Source organism: Oncorhynchus kisutch, linkage group LG15, assembly GCF_002021735.2.
Source record: "Oncorhynchus kisutch isolate 150728-3 linkage group LG15, Okis_V2, whole genome shotgun sequence".
NCBI classification, from domain to species: Eukaryota; Metazoa; Chordata; class Actinopteri; order Salmoniformes; family Salmonidae; genus Oncorhynchus; species Oncorhynchus kisutch.
Genome location: NC_034188.2, coordinates 81,926,205 through 81,944,381, shown reverse-complemented (window position 1 = coordinate 81,944,381; position 18,177 = coordinate 81,926,205). Strand labels below are relative to the sequence as shown.

Sequence of the window (18,177 nt, the reverse complement as noted above, 5' to 3'; positions counted from 1 at the left end):
TGTAAAAAGGCTATTTTAGGTTTAGGGGTTAGGTTAGGATTAGCGTTAGAATTAGGGTTAGGGTTCAGGTTATGGTTAGCATTAGGGTTAGGGGTAAGGGAAAATATGATTTTGAATGGGAATCAATTGTTCGTTCCCAAAAAGTCCTCACAAGTAAAGTATGCCATAGATGTGTGTCTGTATGTGTTTGACTTGAACTGAAATAAAGAGCGTAAATTCATGAAGGGCGAAAATCTATATATCTGGGATAGGCATATCTGGCCGATCTGGCTTTTCTACCTTCAATCGATGTTTCCTCGATCGACTGCACTTTCTTGTTGCTATGCAGGTCCAGAGACGCAGCCAGTCTCCTGGCGAAGCAGCAACGGTGTATTGTCGTCACGACAAGTTTCACGTAAAACCACCATTCGTTTCTGTTTTTTGTCTGTTTGTTGTCGCTATTACAAGAGCTACATATTCGGATTTTGATGTTAGCGGTTTAAAACAAGAAAGGACTGTTATAGAGCTCTGTAAAGAAAATAAAAAAATAAAGGAACGTTTCTGGCGCTGTTTGATGTGCCTTTACCCCCCATCAACACAGGGTGGTGCAGTTGTGCGTCATTACGCAGGGAAGCCTCCACACCTCTGGCACTCAATTGGTTTCCCCATCATTTCCCAGTCCTCTCTGAAACCCGCCTGCGGTGTTGTCCCGACGAAGTCTGTTAGTATAGAGTTGGTTTAGCCAGCGCTCGCTTTAATTCTTTAATCGCCAGAGTACAAATCTGACTGTAATTTTCATATCTTCCCTCCGTGCAGACTTGACGAATTATCCAGCCCACATTGGATGTATTTGGAATAAACATTTCTTAAGAAATACGCCATTCATATCAATGCTTCAACATGCAGCCCCCACCGAGAAAGGTGAGGTTTTCCCCTTTACTTGACTATTTCTCTATGATAGATAGCTGGCTAACTAGTAGCAAACAGTGGGATGTTGACTTGCTAATAACATTGATGTGTAACATTAGCTACTTAGCTAGCTTGCTAGTATTATAAGCCACATGTGGTGTTGCAAATATTGTAACTATAGTATTTGTATTCGGTTGTCAATTTCAAGCCTGGTTATAGTTATGCCAACCAGCTATGCACTACGAGCTGTCTGGTTAGCTAGCTAGCCAGATAATTAGGTCTGGTTGAGGTCTTGAGGAACCGCTGTCTGCTAGCTTGTTGACCGCAGATAGAAGGGCTCAGTATCTTTGGCTAACGTCAGCGAAATGTTGAATAGCCCGACAGATATAACTAACGTTAGTCTTCCAGAAAGATATAACTGTAGTTAGGTAGTTGATAATGTATTTCGAAACACCATCTGAAGTAACGTTACGCTGATGAACGGGACATAAACATGCATGACAGCTCCGATGTTATCGCTTTTTATTAATTTATTTATTTTGCTCCTTTGCACCCCATTATTTTTATTTCTATTTTGCACATTCTTCCATTGTAAAACTACCATTCCAGTGTTTTACTTGCTATATTGTATTTACTTTGCCACCATGGCCTTTTTTGCCTTTACCTCCCTTCTCACCTCATTTGCTCACATTGTATATAGACTTGTTTATACTGCATTATTGACTGTATGTTTGTTTTACTCCATGTGTAACTCTGTGTCGTTGTATCTGTCGAACTGCTTTGCTTTATCTTGGCCAGGTCGCAATTGTAAATGAGAACTTGTTCTCAACTTGCCTACCTGGTTAAATAAAGGTGTTCTCAACTTGCCTACCTGGTTAAATAAAGGTAAATAAATAAATAAATCGCTGTCATCTGGACTGGAGAGAAGTGAAAACACTGTTAACCAGAAGATAGGATGCGAGTGTGCATTTGGTAGCCACAACAATGTTCCATAGTGTGATTTTAGCACACCCTTGCCTTGACTTTAAGTGTATTTGGACAAAACGTAGCTAGCTAACTATTTTATTCTCGCGGTTAAGTCAAAAGATGGAGAAGGAATGTACCGCTGTTAGTCAGTGAACGGTTAATAACGCTGTTAATCACAGCTGTCTGGTTATTACCGACTGCACACACAACACACACGGTGCATTTATTTTCCGTACTATAGAGACAAGTAGTCAGTCATCAGGTTTCTCACCGGTAATTAACGACATGGCCTCTGCGGGTAGTGCAGTATGTCAATGGGACATTGTTTACAATGCACACGTCTTCCCTTTGTGCGTGTGTTTTGCGACAACTCTCTGGTACAATGTAGAATATACTGTAACAAAGCATAGTGTCCCTTTGTTCTTTCTGTCTGCCATTCACATGTTGTGTGTGAGAGGGAGTCTGTGTTTCTCTTTCATGATCTTAGTTATTCTAGAAGAGGTGTCTGAGAACCAATTACTGGCTTGCAGTACCTCGGCACAGCTTTCAGTTAATTATCGGATATTCCCGGGTGCTGTTGCTGCTCCACTGGGTCTGTCAGACACGTTGTGGGCAGACTGAACATGTCACGTCCTGTCCTCCCCTTTATTGGTCAGATAGAGAGTACATCTCTTCCTCCCCATCTTTCTCTCTCTCTCTCTCTCTCTCTCTCTTTCTCTCTTCCTCCTCTCTCTCTTCCCCCCCTTCTCTCTCTCTCTTTCTCTCTCTCTTCCTCCCCTTCTCTCTCTCTCTCATCTCTCTTTCTTTCTCTCTCTCTCTTCCTCCCATCTCTCTCTTTCTCAGTCCCCATCTCTCTCTCTCCCCCTTTGTCCCTCATCTAGCTTTCCTCTCTCTCCCTGCCCCCTCTCTCATTTTTTTCTGTCTCATATGTGACTGACTGTGACTGACTGAAAGGAGAGATGGAGTGAAGTCACTTTTCCCTGATAAGCCCCACCATGGACCACTCCCCCTCCATCTTCAAAGGCAGGCAACATGAAAGCTACAGCACAAACTGATTGTGCTCTGTGTTGTTGATTTGTCTAGAACAGTCATGAATCTCCGACTGCATAACCCCAGTGAATAGTCAGTGGAATTCTCCCCAAGAGACAATGAGTACTGTTGCATGCACACAATAGTAAGATTGTATTGTGGATAGTCAGGCTAATATAATAGGTCATTTAAAACATTGACATGCTTTGCAAGAAGAACGATTTCGCTAATAATCCTGTTTACATGACACATCTGAAATCGGGCGACCTGATGGGACTTAAATCAATCCAGAAAATCACTATTCAAAATTCATTTTTGACCATGTTATTTTTGCGAAGCTTATTTGATTCGGAGTTCAGACATATAATGTTTGCATGTGAAACTATTTCTAAGATGCAGTGGAGGATTTAGGGATTGACCTTTCGCCAACGAAGGGGCGTAGACGTTCTCTCCGAACTTCGGCTTGCCTCCAGAAAAAATGTTGTGTACCTGAACAGCCGAAAAAACTCTCACAGTACAACATCTTCCTAACTGTTTCGGTTGGGAAACATGAGGACGCCTTCTGGTGTTTACATGACTAACACCATACTGCCATAATCAATTTAATATGTAATTATTAGTGTGCATGTAAACATACTCAATGGCTGATAATGAGTGTGCGTGCGTGGGTGGGTGGGTGGGTGAGTTGGTCGTTGCGCTGAGTAAACGTTGATCGCTGTTCGCCGTGAGTAAAGTAGTACTCCCTATATTTCCAATGCATTTTACCACAAAAGGTGGACAAACGGTGTTTACCGTAGATTACCCTCCGCTACACGCGTTTACCGTTGATTACCCTCCGCTACACCAGTTTACTGTTGATTACCCTCCGCTACACGCGTTTACCGTTGATTACCCTCCGCTACACCAGTTTACTGTTGATTACCCTCCTCTACACCAGTTTACCGTTGATTACCCTCCTCTACACCAGTTTACTGTTGTTTACCCTCCTCTACACCAGTTTACTGTTGATTACCCTCCTCTACACCAGTTTACCGTTTATTACCCTCCTCTACACCAGTTTACTGTTGATTACCCTCCTCTACACCAGTTTACTGTTTATTACCCTCCTCTACACCAGTTTACTGTTGATTACCCTCCTCTACACCAGTTTACTGTTGATTACCCTCCTCTACACCAGTTTACCGTTGATTACCCTCCTCTACACCAGTTTACTGTTGATTACCCTCCTCTACACCAGTTTACTGTTGATTACCCTCCTCTACACCAGTTTACTGTTGATTACCCTCTACACCAGTTTACTGTTGATTACCCTCCTCTACACCAGTTTACTGTTGATTACCCTCCTCTACACCAGTTTACTGTTGATTACCCTCCTCTACACCAGTTTACCGTTGATTACCCTCCTCTACACCAGTTTACTGTTGATTACCCTCCTCTACACCAGTTTACTGTTGATTACCCTCCTCTACACCAGTTTACTGTTGATTACCCTCCTCTACACCAGTTTACTGTTGATTACCCTCCTCTACACCAGTTTACCGTTTATTACCCTCCTCTACACCAGTTTACTGTTTATTACCCTCCTCTACACCAGTTTACTGTTGATTACCCTCCTCTACACCAGTTTACTGTTGATTACCCTCCTCTACACCAGTTTACTGTTGATTACCCTCCTCTACACCAGTTTACTGTTGATTACCCTCCTCTACACCAGTTTACCGTTGATTACCCTCCTCTACACCAGTTTACTGTTGATTACCCTCCTCTACACCAGTTTACTGTTGATTACCCTCCTCTACACCACTTTACCGTTGATTACCCTCCGCTACACCAGTGGGTGTGTCTGTGCAGTTGGTAGCAGGGTGGACTAATGCTAATGAGATGACAAGGCTCTTGCTTCGAAGTCACCCCGTTACTTATGGTAACTTCATGTAGCTGAATGTACCTTTTGATGGACTGATTGACTGACAGTGTGACTGTGTCCCTCCCTGCAGGTCAAAGTAACTCAGGAGCTGAAGAATACTCTCATAGAGCAGATGACCAGACTGCACCTCAAACATCAGACTGAATGTGACCTGCTGGAGGACATGAGGTACACACACTACATACCACATACCCCACTCTACATACCCCACACTACATACCCCATACCACACACTACATACCCCACACTACATACCACACACACACTACATACCCCACACTACATACCACATACCACACACTACATACCCCACACTACATACCACACACACACACACTACATACCCCACACTACATACCACATACTACATACCCCACACTACATACCACACACATGCACTACATACCACACGCACTCACTACATACCACACACACGCACTACATACCACACACACGCACTACATACCACACACACACTACATACCACACACTACATACCACATACACACACACACACACACACTACATACCACACACTACATACCACACACACACTACATAGCACACACTACATACCACACACACACGCACTACATGCCACAAACCACATACCACACACACACACACTACATGCCACACACACACACACACTACATACCACACATGCACTACATACCACACACACACGCACTACATACCACACACTACATACCACACACACACGCACTACACACACACGCACTACATACCACACACACACTACATACCACACACACACGCACTACATACCACACACACACTACATACCACACACACACTACATACCACACACTAGAGGTCGACCAATTAATCGGAATGGCCAACGTCGCTCGCTCTGAGACTTGGAGTGGTTGTTCTCCTTGCTCTGCATGGGCAACGCTGCTTCGAGGGTGGCTGTTGTCGATGTGTTCCTGGTTCGAGCCCAGGTAGGGGCGAGGAGAGGGACGGAAGCTATACTGTTACACTGGCAATACTAAAGTGCCTATAAGAACATTCAATAGTCAAAGGTTAACGAAATACAAATGGTATAGAGAGAAATAGTCCTATAATAACTACAACCTAAAACTTCTTATCTGAGAATATTGAAGACTCATGTTAAAAGGAACCACCAGCTTTCATATGTTCTCATGTTCTAAGCAAGGAACTTAAACGTTAGCTTTCTTACATAGCACATATTGCACTTTTACTTTCTTCTCCAACACTTTGTTTTTGCATTATTTAAACCAAATTGAACATGTTTCATTATTTATTTGAGGCTAAATCTTTATTGATGTATTATATTAAGTTAAAATAAGTGTTCATTCAGTATTGTTGCAATTGTCATTATTACAGATAAAATGTTTAAAAAATTCGGCGATTAATCGTTATCGCCTTTTTTTGGTCCTCAAATAATCGATATCGGCATTGAAAAATCCTAATCGGTCGACCTCTACCACACACACACACACACACACACACTATAACACACACACACTATAACACATACACACACACACACACACACACGCACACACACACTATAACACACACACACTATAACACATACACACACACACACACTACATGCCACACACACACACTACATGCCACACACACACACTACATGCCACACACACACACTACATGCCACACACACACACACACACACACACACACACTACATGCCACACACACGCACTACATACCACACACACGCACTACATACCACACACACACTACATACCACACACTACATACCACATACACACACACACACACACACACACTACATACCACACACTACATACCACACACACACTACATAGCACACACTACATACCACACACACACGCACTACATGCCACAAACCACATACCACACACACACACACTACATGCCACACACACACACACACTACATACCACACATGCACTACATACCACACACACACGCACTACATACCACACACTACATACCACACACACACGCACTACACACACACGCACTACATACCACACACACACTACATACCACACACACACGCACTACATACCACACACACACTACATACCACACACTAGAGGTCGACCAATTAATCGGAATGGCCAACGTCGCTCGCTCTGAGACTTGGAGTGGTTGTTCTCCTTGCTCTGCATGGGCAACGCTGCTTCGAGGGTGGCTGTTGTCGATGTGTTCCTGGTTCGAGCCCAGGTAGGGGCGAGGAGAGGGACGGAAGCTATACTGTTACACTGGCAATACTAAAGTGCCTATAAGAACATTCAATAGTCAAAGGTTAACGAAATACAAATGGTATAGAGAGAAATAGTCCTATAATAACTACAACCTAAAACTTCTTATCTGAGAATATTGAAGACTCATGTTAAAAGGAACCACCAGCTTTCATATGTTCTCATGTTCTAAGCAAGGAACTTAAACGTTAGCTTTCTTACATAGCACATATTGCACTTTTACTTTCTTCTCCAACACTTTGTTTTTGCATTATTTAAACCAAATTGAACATGTTTCATTATTTATTTGAGGCTAAATCTTTATTGATGTATTATATTAAGTTAAAATAAGTGTTCATTCAGTATTGTTGCAATTGTCATTATTACAGATAAAATGTTTAAAAAATTCGGCGATTAATCGTTATCGCCTTTTTTTGGTCCTCAAATAATCGATATCGGCGTTGAAAAATCCTAATCGGTCGACCTCTACCACACACACACACACACACACACACTATAACACACACACACTATAACACATACACACACACACACACACACACGCACACACACACTATAACACACACACACTATAACACATACACACACACACACACTACATGCCACACACACACACACTACATGCCACACACACACACTACATGCCACACACACACACTACATGCCACACACACACACACACACACACACACACACACACACACACACACACACACACACACACACACACACACACACACACACACACACACACACACACACACACACACACACACACTACATGCCACACACACACTACATACTACACGCACTACATACTACACACAAACATAACGGACCAAATTCCCTTTCCTGAGACCTGAAGACTTGCGTTAGCTCCCCGAGCGGGCTAACACAGTCTTGTGGTGCACAAGCGACCCGGGTTCGAACCCAGTAGGACAAACACACACACACACACACACACACACAAAAACGACTGAGGAGCAAAGAGGAGGAGTATTCCAGTATTCATATTTATTGGAAGAAAACACAGATCTGGGATATGAGAAAGGCATTTCCTCCTGTTCTCTCTCGCTCTCTTTTTCTCGCTCTCTCTCTCTGTTTCTCTCTCTCTCTGTTTCTCTCTCTCTCTGTTTCTCTCTCTCTCTCTCTCTCTCTCTCTCTGTTTCTCTCTGTTTCTCTCTCTGTTTCTCTCTGTTTCTCTCTCTGTTTCTATCTCTCTCTCTCTCTGTTTCTATCTCTCTCTCTCTCTCTGTTTCTCTCTCTCTCTCTCTGTTTCTCTCTCTTTTTCTCTCTCTCTCCCTTTTTCTCTCCCTGTTTCTCTCTCTCTCTCTGTTTCTCTCTCTCTGTTTCTCTCTCTCTGTTTCTCTCTCCCGACCTCCCACAGCTGGAAGTCAACACGGGAAACCAGCGCAGCACAAAATGTTTCTCTCTCTCTCTTTTCTGCCCTTCTCTCCTTTCGCTGGGTTTGGCGTTTCCCTTTTTCATAAAGTGGACAGGCCTGGTTTGTTCTATTGGCTCAAGATGAGCGTCATGGAGTCAGGAAGAAGTTGGTCGCAGAAGGGAAATAGCAAAGAGATCTAGTGCGTGTGTGTTCAGAGTACAGCAGCAGTAATGGCACACTGCCCCCATCCCAGCTTGACGACAGCTCTCTCAAGCTCTCGTATCTGTGTACTCAATGCATAGATGTTTTATGACAACATACACACGCGCATCTGTTCGGGGACAGATCGCCTCTCTGCAGCGTTGCTGTTGCTTTTGTTTGAGCAAACAGATGTTGTGGTAACTCCTCCTCAGTCTCTGCTTGCTCTTCCTGTTTTCACTTGTATCTATAGCCACTGTTTTCTGTGGCTAGAATTAGCAAACTAGTTAGCTAATATGTGCTTGCTGATGCACATAGACACAGAGTAGAAACACACAGACACACACACTTTCCTCTGCAAATCTGAGATATTAACTCTTTAGTCCCCAAAGCTGCTCTGAGTTCATTAACCCTAATTAATCCTGGGGCTTGTTTAATCGGAGAGGACAAAACACCTCGACACGCATATAGCTAGACACGCATATAGCTAGACACGCTTATAGCTAAACAGGCATATAGCTAGACACGCATATAGCTAGACGGGCATATAGCTAGACGGGCATATAGCTAGACGGGCATATAGCTAGACGGGCATATAGCTAGACGGGCATATAACTAGACGCGCATATAGCTAGACGCTCATATAGCTAGACGCTCATATAGCTAGACGCGCATATAGCTAGACGCGCATATAGCTAGACGCTCATATAGCTAGACGGGCATATAGCTAGACGCTCATATAGCTAGACGCTCATATAGCTAGACGCGCATATAGCTAGACGCTCATATAGCTAGACGCCCATATAGCTAGACGCGCATATAGCTAGACGCTCATATAGCTAGACGCTCATATAGCTAGACACGCATATAGCTAGACACGCATATAGACACATATACAGTTGAAGTCGGGAGTTTACATACACTTAGGTTGGAGTCATTAAATCTAATTTTTCAACCACTCCACAAATTTCTTGTTAACAAACTATAGTTTTGGCAAGTCGGTTAGGACATCTACTTTGTGCATGACACAAGTAATTTTTCCAACAATTGTTTACAGACAGATTATTTCACTTATAATTCACAGTATCACAATTCCAGTGGATCAGAAGTTTACAAACACTAAGTTGACTTCTGCCTTTAAACAGCTTGGAAAATTCCAGAAAATGATGTCATGGCTTTAGAAGCTTCTGATAGGCTGTGGATGTATTTCAAGGCCTACCTTCAAACTCAGTGCCTCTTTGTTTGACATCATGGGAAAATCAAAAGAAATCAGCCAAGATCTCAGAAAAAAATATTGTAGACCTCCACAAGTCTGGTTCATCCTTGGGAGCAATTTTCAAATGCCTGAAGTTACCACGTTCATCTGTACAAACAATAGTACACAAGTATAAACACCATGGGACTACTCAGCTGTCATACCACTCAGGAAGGAGACACGTTCTGTCTCCTAGAGATGAACGTACTTTGGTGCGAAAAGTGGAAATCAATCCCAGAACAACAGCAAAGGACCTTGTGAAGATGCTGGAGGAAACGGGTACAAAAGTATCTACATCCACAGTAAAACGAGTCCTATATCGACATAACCTGAAAGGCCGCTCAGCAAGGAAGAAGCCACTGCTCCAAAACCACCATAAAAAATCCAGACTACGGTTTGCAACTGCACATGGGGACAAAGATCGTACTTTTTGGAGAAATGTCATCTAGTCTGTTGAAACAAAAATAGAACTGTTTGGCCATAATGACCATCGTTATGTTTGGAGGAAAAAGGGGGAGGCTTGCAAGCCGAAGAACACCATCCCAATGTCTCTCTCTCTCTCTCTCTCTGTCTCTGTCTCTCTGTCTCTCTCTCTCTAAAGAGAGACAACACTACATAAAGAGAGACCTAAGACAACAACATAGCAACACATGACAACACAGAATGGTAGCAACCCAACATGACAACAACATGGTAGCAAACACAACATGGTAGCAAACACAACATGGCAGCAGCACAAAACATGGTACAAACATTATTGGGCACAGGCAACAGCACAAAGGGCAAGAAGGTAGAGACAGCAATACATCACACAAAGCAGCCACCACTAACTAGTTAACCTTTTTTAGATTATGACTGATTGTTTTTTATAAGATAAGTTTAATGCTAGCTAGCAACTTACCTTGGCTTCTTACTGCATTCGCGTAACAGGCAGTCTCCTCATGGAGTGCAGCAAGTCAGCACCTCAGGAGTAAATGCAGTTGGCTTTTCATAGCCGATCATTCAGAGTATCTCTACCGCTCCTGCTGTCTCTAGAGTTGAAAACAGCAGGTCAGGGACAGGTAGCACGTCCGGTGAACAGGTCAGGATTCCATGGCCGCAGGCAGAACAGTTGAAACTGGAGCAGCAGCACGGCCAGGTGGACTGGGGACAGCAAGGAGTCATCATGCCAGGTAGTCCTGAGGCATGGTCCTAGGGCTCAGGTCCTCCGAGAGAGAGAAAGAGAGAATTAGAGAGAGCATACATCAATTCACACAGGACACCGGATAAGACAGGAGAAGTATAAATAAAGATAAAATAAAAAAATAGAGACCTAGCAGTGTGGTGCCAGGACAACAACCTCTCCCTAAACGTGAGCAAGACAGAGGAGCTGATGACGGACCACAGGAAATGGAGGGCCGTGTATACAGCCAAGTTATCATTACTCAATATTATTTGTTTGACTTTTGTAATGTTTCTCTAGTTTCTTTCTCTCTGCGTTGGGAAGGGCCCGTAAGTAAACCTTTTGTTTATGAATCATGTGACGAATAACATTTGTTTAGAAATGTATTTTTATTTACCCTCCAGATTCAGTAGCTTGAAAATCCCATTCTATTTTTGCCCAAACTAAAACTTAACATCATTCATGATTGTTTTTATTTTATATTATACAACGGCTGGGTCTCTGATTTGCTTAAAACTGTTTCCCAGCTGTTATCGATTCCACAAGTAGTTTGAGTTTTGAATTTGAGTATTTTATTTCAGTTCCTAAATTGTTCTTTCATGATTAGTTTAGTTTACTATAATAACCTTCACACAGTCTGGAATGACAGGAAGAGGTGGGAAGGAGCAGAGGATTGTGGGTAATGGTTCATCTCTCTCTGGCCACAGAGATGAAAGGAATGTTTTTGTTTCTTCACGAAGAGAGGGACAGAGAGGAGGATGTAGGGAGGAGGAGAGAGGAGAGGAAGAAAGGGTTGTTTGAACGAATCTACTTTATTAATGAATTCGTTTATGAATCCAGGCTGCTGAGTACAGCGGGAAGCTCAGATGGGAGGAAGCTAACATGATCACATGCGTTTCTAATTCAGATTTCATTTATCGTCCTCTCTCTTGAGGACATTTAGTTTTCATGCCTTTGTCAAAACACATTACTTATGAACAAACACAGCAAACACGGTCGATAATACAGCCACAGGTCATGAAATAACCCAACCACACCTATCAGAAAGCCTGTGAATGCTAGTTATGTGAGCTTGTCTGCAGGATTCAAACTGCCATATTCTGTCCTCGGTGATACCAGTCAATAGATAATATTTCATATTTAACCAGGTGTAAATGAGCTTTTGGGGATTGTGTGTGTGAGATCTGATCATTGGTTGCTTGTTTACCTACAGCAGAGCTAGCCATGGCAGCATTACCTGAGAGGCAAAGACATGTCCAAAGATCGTGTGTGTGCGTGCATACCACACGTAGACATGCCCAAAGATCGTGTGTGTGCGTGCATACCACACGTAGACATGCCCAAAGATCGTGTGTGTGCGTGCATACCACACATAGACATGTCCAAAGATCGTGTGTGTGCGTGCATACCACACGTAGACATGTCCAAAGATCGTGTGTGTGCGTGCATACCACACGTAGACATGCCCAAAGATCGTGTGTGTGCGTGCATACCACACGTAGACATGTCCAAAGATCGTGTGTGTGCGTGCATACCACACGTAGACATGCCCAAAGATCGTGTGTGTGCGTGCATACCACACGTAGACATGTCCAAAGATCGTGTGTGTGCGTGCATACCACATGTAGGCCTATTTTTTTCTGTCTCTGAGTCGAAGAGAGCTGAGAGAACTAGAGCTTGCTGGCGTGTGTGTGTGTGTGTGTGTGTGTGTGTGTGTGTGTGTGTGTGTGTGTGTGTGTGTGTGTGTGTGTGTGTGTGTGTGTGTGTGTGTGTGTGAGAGAGAGTGCATATTTGGAGTGTGAACTCATATGGATGTCTTGGAGCCTGAAAGCATGTGATATGCTGGAGGGAGGAAAGGAATGGAGGGAGAGGGGAAGGTAGGTAGACAAAGGGAGGGAGGAAAAGAGGACTGGAGGAGGATAGGGAACAGAGGGGAGGGAGGGAGGGAGAGGGACAGAAAGGTTAGGGAAGGGAGGGAGGGAGAGGGGCAGAAAGGTTAGGGAAGGGAGGGAGGGAGAGGGGCAGAAGGTGAGGGAGAGGGGCAGAAAGGTTAGGGAAGGGAGGGAGAGGGGCAGAAAGGTGAGGGAGAGGGGCAGAAAGGTGAGGGAGAGGGGCAGAAAGGTGAGGGAGAGGGGTAGAAAGGTTAGGGAAGTGAGGGAGAGGGTCAGAAAGATTAGGGAGAGGGGCAGAAAGGGAAGGGAGGAAGAGGGGCAGAAGGGTTAGGGAATTGAGGGAGAGGGTCAGAAAGGTTAGGGAAGGGAGGGAGAGGGGCATAAAGGTTAGGGAAGGGAGGGAGAGGGGCAGAAGGGTTAGGGAAGGGAGGGAGAGGGGCCGAAGGGTTAGGGAAGGGAGGGAGAGGGGCATAAAGGTTAGGGAAGGGAGGGAGAGGGGCATAAAGGTTAGGGAAGGGAGGGAGAGGGGCAGAAGGGTTAGGGAAGGGAGGGAGAGGGGCATAAAGGTTAGGGAAGGGAGGGAGAGGGGCATAAAGGTTAGGGAAGGGAGGGAGAGGGGCAGAAGGGTTAGGGAAGGGAGGGAGAGGGGCAGAAGGGTTAGGGAAGGGAGGGAGAGGGGCAGAAGGGTTAGGGAAGGGAGGGAGAGGGGCATAAAGGTTAGGGAAGGGAGGGAGAGGGGCTGAAGGGTTAGGGAAGGGAGGGAGAGGGGCAGAAGAGTTAGGGAAGGGAGGGAGAGGGGCATAAAGGTTAGGGAAGGGAGGGAGAGGGGCATAAAGGTTAGGGAAGGGAGGGAGAGGGGCAGGAGGGTTAGGGAAGGGAGGGAGAGGGGCATAAAGGTTAGGGAAGGGAGGGAGAGGGGCAGAAGGGTTAGGGAAGGGAGGGAGAGGGGCATAAAGGTTAGGGAAGGGAGGGAGAGGGGCAGAAGGGTTAGGGAAGGGAGGGAGAGGGGCAGAAGGGTTAGGGAATTGAGGGAGAGGGTCAGAAAGATTAGGGAGAGGGGCAGAAAGGGAAGGGAGGAAGAGGGGCAGAAGGGTTTGGGAATTGAGGGAGAGGGTCAAAGATTAGGGAGAGGGGCAGAAAAGGGAAGGGAGGAAGAGGGGCAGAAGGGTTAGGGAATTGAGGGAGAGGGTCAGAAAGATTAGGGAGAGGGGCATAAAGGTTAGGGAAGTGAGGGAGAGGGGCAGAAAGGGAGGGGAGGAAGAGGGGCAGAAGGGTTAGGGAAGTGAGGGAGAGGGTCAGAAAGGTTAGGGAAGGGAGGGAGAGGGTCAGAAAGGTTAGGGAAGGGAGGGAGAGGGGCAGAAAGGTTAGGGAAGGGAGGGAGAGGGGCAGAAATGTTAGGGAAGGGAGGGAGAGGGGCAGAAAGGTTAGGGAATGGAGGGAGAGGGGCAGAAAGGTTTGCAGTTTTTGCAGTAAAAAATTGCAGTTTTTAACAAAAGATGCCCATTTGTCACATTCCTAGTTCATAGGTGCTATGGTTGAGAGCCTTGATCTTTGCTGAAAACACTCCCTGCCATTGTTAAAAAGACACCACTAAGATTCAAATTCAGAATCTTCTGTTTACTAGACCAACTAAGTGGTGGTTACTTAAGGAACTGCGTTTTTTCATGGTTCATAATGTGCCATGGATGAGAGTCTTGCTCTTTGCTAAAAACACTCCCTGCCATTATTAGGTGTTTTATTTATAAATTGAAGGCTGTTTCCAGTCCAGACTCAATGGGCACGTCATTAATTGAGATGACCACTGAACAGCAGGACATATCCCTGTTTGTGTCTTTAAACTTGTGGTGGAACATCATCTGTTCTCAAGCCGCTGGTAGAACTACATGCTGCCGATGAGGAAAAAGGCACTGCTGAGATTCGAACTCAGGATCTCCTGTTTACTAGACAGGCGCTTTAACCAACTAAGCCACAGCACCTAATGGTGCCTCTGGGCTTTTGGGAGTGTTTTATTCATGGTGCATGGGTGCGTGCCTTGCTGGGTAATGAAAACACTCCCTGCCGTTGGAAAAAGGCACTGCTGAGATTCGAACTCAGGATCTCCTGTTTACTAGACAGGCGCTTTAACCAACTAAGCCACAGCACCAGGTGTCTGCTCATACTGCTCGGTAGTCTTTTGTTAATGGTTCAGAGGTCCCATTGACGGGTGACTCCGTTGTTTGTAAAGCTTAAGTTTAGCATACTCCTCCTGAACAGGGTGTTCGACGTGGAGACGTGGGAATTAGTGTGAGCACTTAGAAACTCAAACTAGCCTAAAAACTAGTTTATATTGTTGTTGTTAACGTTTCATTTAATTTGTATAGTTTTTTTAAATAATGTTTTTGTAAAGTTAATTTTTTTGTGCTTTAAGATTAAAGTATAGAGCTTTGTCTGTTTTTGGTCGGTTTGAATGTTCCTTTTAATCATGTAGAGGCCTGGCTGCCTACTGCACCGAAGAGGCCTGGCTGCCTACTGCACCGAAGAGGCCTGGCTGCCTACTGCACCGAAGAGGCCTGGCTGCCTACTGCACCGAAGAGGCCTGGCTGCCTACTGCACCGAAGAGGCCTGGCTGCCTACTGCACCGAAGAGGCCTGTCTGCCTACTGCACCGAAGAGGCCTGGCTTCAGATTAGAAGGCTGACGCGCTGCCTACTGCACCGAAGAGGCCTGTCTGCCTACTGCACCGAAGAGGCCTGTCTGCCTACTGCACCGAAGAGGCCTGTCTGCCTACTGCACCGAAGAGGCCTGTCTGCCTACTGCACCGAAGAGGCCTGGCTGCCTACTGCACCAAAGAGGCCTGGCTTCAGATTAGAAGGCTGACGCGCTGCCTACTGCACCGAAGAGGCCTGGCTGCCTACTGCACCGAAGAGGCCTGGCTGCCTACTGCACCGAAGAGGCCTGGCTGCCTACTGCACCAAAGAGGCCTGGCTGCCTACTGCACCGAAGAGGCCTGGCTGCCTACTGCACCGAAGAGGCCTGGCTGCCTACTGCACCGAAGAGGCCTGGCTGCCTACTGCACCGAAGAGGCCTGGCTGCCTACTGCACCGAAGAGGCCTGGCTGCCTACTGCACCGAAGAGGCCTGGCTGCCTACTGCACCGAAGAGGCCTGGCTGCCTACTGCACCGAAGAGGCCTGGCTGCCTACTGCACCGAAGAGGCCTGGATGCTTACTGCACCGAAGAGGCCTGGTTTCAGATTAGAAGGCTGACGCTCTGCCTACTGCACCGAAGAGGCCTGGAGGACGTTAAAAGCATGTGTCTGTTTCATGGTGTCTGGTTTTTAGGGGTGGACCTAAACGCTGATCACTGACTGGCTGACGGTATTAGTGGGGCATGCATATACTTCAACCAGAGGCGCTGGTTCAGAGATGTCTATCTATCACTTGTCTATCTATCTGTTGGTATGTCTGTCTGTCTTTGTCTGTAAAGAATGCACACTGGTGCAGTAAGGAGAGAGAGGAGGAAGTGTTTTGTGAAGCAGTCCTTTTCTGGACAGAGATGTTTTATAGGGAATGTCTGGTACTGTCTAAACAGTGACTAGGAACCTGTTGCATTAGTAGTATTTGATTGAGATAATAACCCAGAATGGCTATGGCTCAGTTTCACACACACACACACACACCACACACACACACACACACACACACACACACACACACACACACACACACCACACACACACACACACACACACACACACACACAGTGAAGAGCTTGATGAGGTCTCTTCCTGTCTGGGCTGTAATTTGTGTTAAAGGGGATTGTGGGTAATTATGCTCTTTATGTATCACCTTCCTCTCCACTCGCCCCATCCATCTACCCCTCCCTCTGTCTGCAGACACCCCTTACCCCTCCCTCTGTCTGCAGACACCCCTTACCCCTCCCTCTGTCTGCAGACACCCCTTACCCCTCCCTCTGTCTGCAGACACCCCTTACCCCTCCCTCTGTCTGCAGACACCCCTTACCCCTCCCTCTGTCTGCAGACACCCCTTACCCCTCCCTCTGTCTGCAGACACCCCTTACCCCTCCCTCTGTCTGCAGACACCCCTTACCCCTCCCTCTGTCTGCAGACACCCCTTACCCCTCCCTCAGTCTGCAGACACCCCTTACCCCTCCCTCTGTCTGCAGACACCCCTGAATCCAATCACTGTGTCTGTCTGTCTTTCCGTCCCTCTGTTTGAGACCTAAAACAGGAATTGTGTGTGTGTGTGTGTGTGTGTGTGTGTGTGTGTGTGTGTCGTCCAGAATTCCATGAGCTTCACAGCCCTTGTAGTGGTTTAAGTTTAGAGGGGGAAGGGTGGGAGGTTCTGTTATTTCATATTGAGAGTTTGAGGTGGAAACTGAGCTTGCAGCATGACTGTGCTGGTGTAACCTATCCTGGGAAAGTGTGTGTGTGTGTGAGAGAAACTGAGCTTGCAGCATGACTGTGCTGGTTGAACCTATCCTGGGAAAGTGTGTGTGTGTGTGTGAGAAACTGAGCTTGCAGCATGACTGTCCTGGTTGAACCTATCCTGGGAGTGTGTGTGTGCGCACAAGCTGGCCCAAGGGACCGGACTCGGCTTTCACTGCCCAGAGGAAGAACACCATGTATGGATGTGAGTACAAATGTACACACATAGATAATACACCAAACAGTGTGAAAAAATACATTATATACAGGGCCTTCGAAAAGTTTTCAAACCCCATGACTTATTCCACATTTTGTTACGTTACAGCCTTATTCTAAAATTGACAGGTGTGGTATATCAAGATGCTGATTAAACAGCATGATCATTGTACAGGTGCACCTTGTGCTGGGGATAATAATTGGCCACTCTAAAATGTGCAGGTTTGTCACACAGCACAATGCCACTGTCTCAAGTTTTGAGGGAGCGTGTAATTGGCTTGCAGACTGCAGGAATGTCCTCTAGTGCTGTTGCCAGATAATTAAATTTAAATTTCTCTACCATAAGCCGCCTCCAATGTCATTTTAAAGAATTTTGCAGTATGTCCAACCGGCCTCACAACCGCAGACCAGGTCTATGGCGTCGTGTGGTTTGCTGATGTCAGCATTGTGAACAGAGTGGGGTTATGGTATGGGCAGGCATAAGCTATAGACAATGAACAGAATTGCATTTTATTGATGGCAATTTGAATGCACAGAGATACCGTGAAGAGATCCTGAGGCCCATTGTCATGC

At 45.7% G+C, this 18,177-nt stretch overlaps 1 protein-coding gene and 2 non-coding genes across 4 annotated transcripts in view; 1 reads left to right on the top strand and 2 right to left on the bottom strand.

Moving 5' to 3' along the window:
• Positions 1–382: 382 nt before the first annotated feature.
• LOC109884687 (F-BAR and double SH3 domains protein 2) overlaps positions 383–18,177 on the top strand; it is a 75,946-nt gene continuing 58,151 nt past the window's right edge. The window contains exons 1-2 of one of the 2 annotated variants that reach the window (XM_031791186.1): positions 383–900; positions 4,878–4,975. In XM_031791186.1, the coding sequence (XP_031647046.1) occupies positions 880–900; positions 4,878–4,975 (119 nt within the window). In that variant the 5' untranslated portion in view covers positions 383–879. The remainder of the gene's footprint in view (positions 901–4,877; positions 4,976–18,177) is intronic. The other variant, XM_031791187.1, reaches the window with a different exon arrangement.
• On the bottom strand, positions 14,868–14,941 carry trnan-auu (transfer RNA asparagine (anticodon AUU)). Its single transcript has one exon. It is a non-coding gene; the product is annotated as a tRNA-Thr (tRNA).
• On the bottom strand, positions 15,035–15,108 carry trnat-agu (transfer RNA threonine (anticodon AGU)). Its single transcript has one exon. It is a non-coding gene; the product is annotated as a tRNA-Thr (tRNA).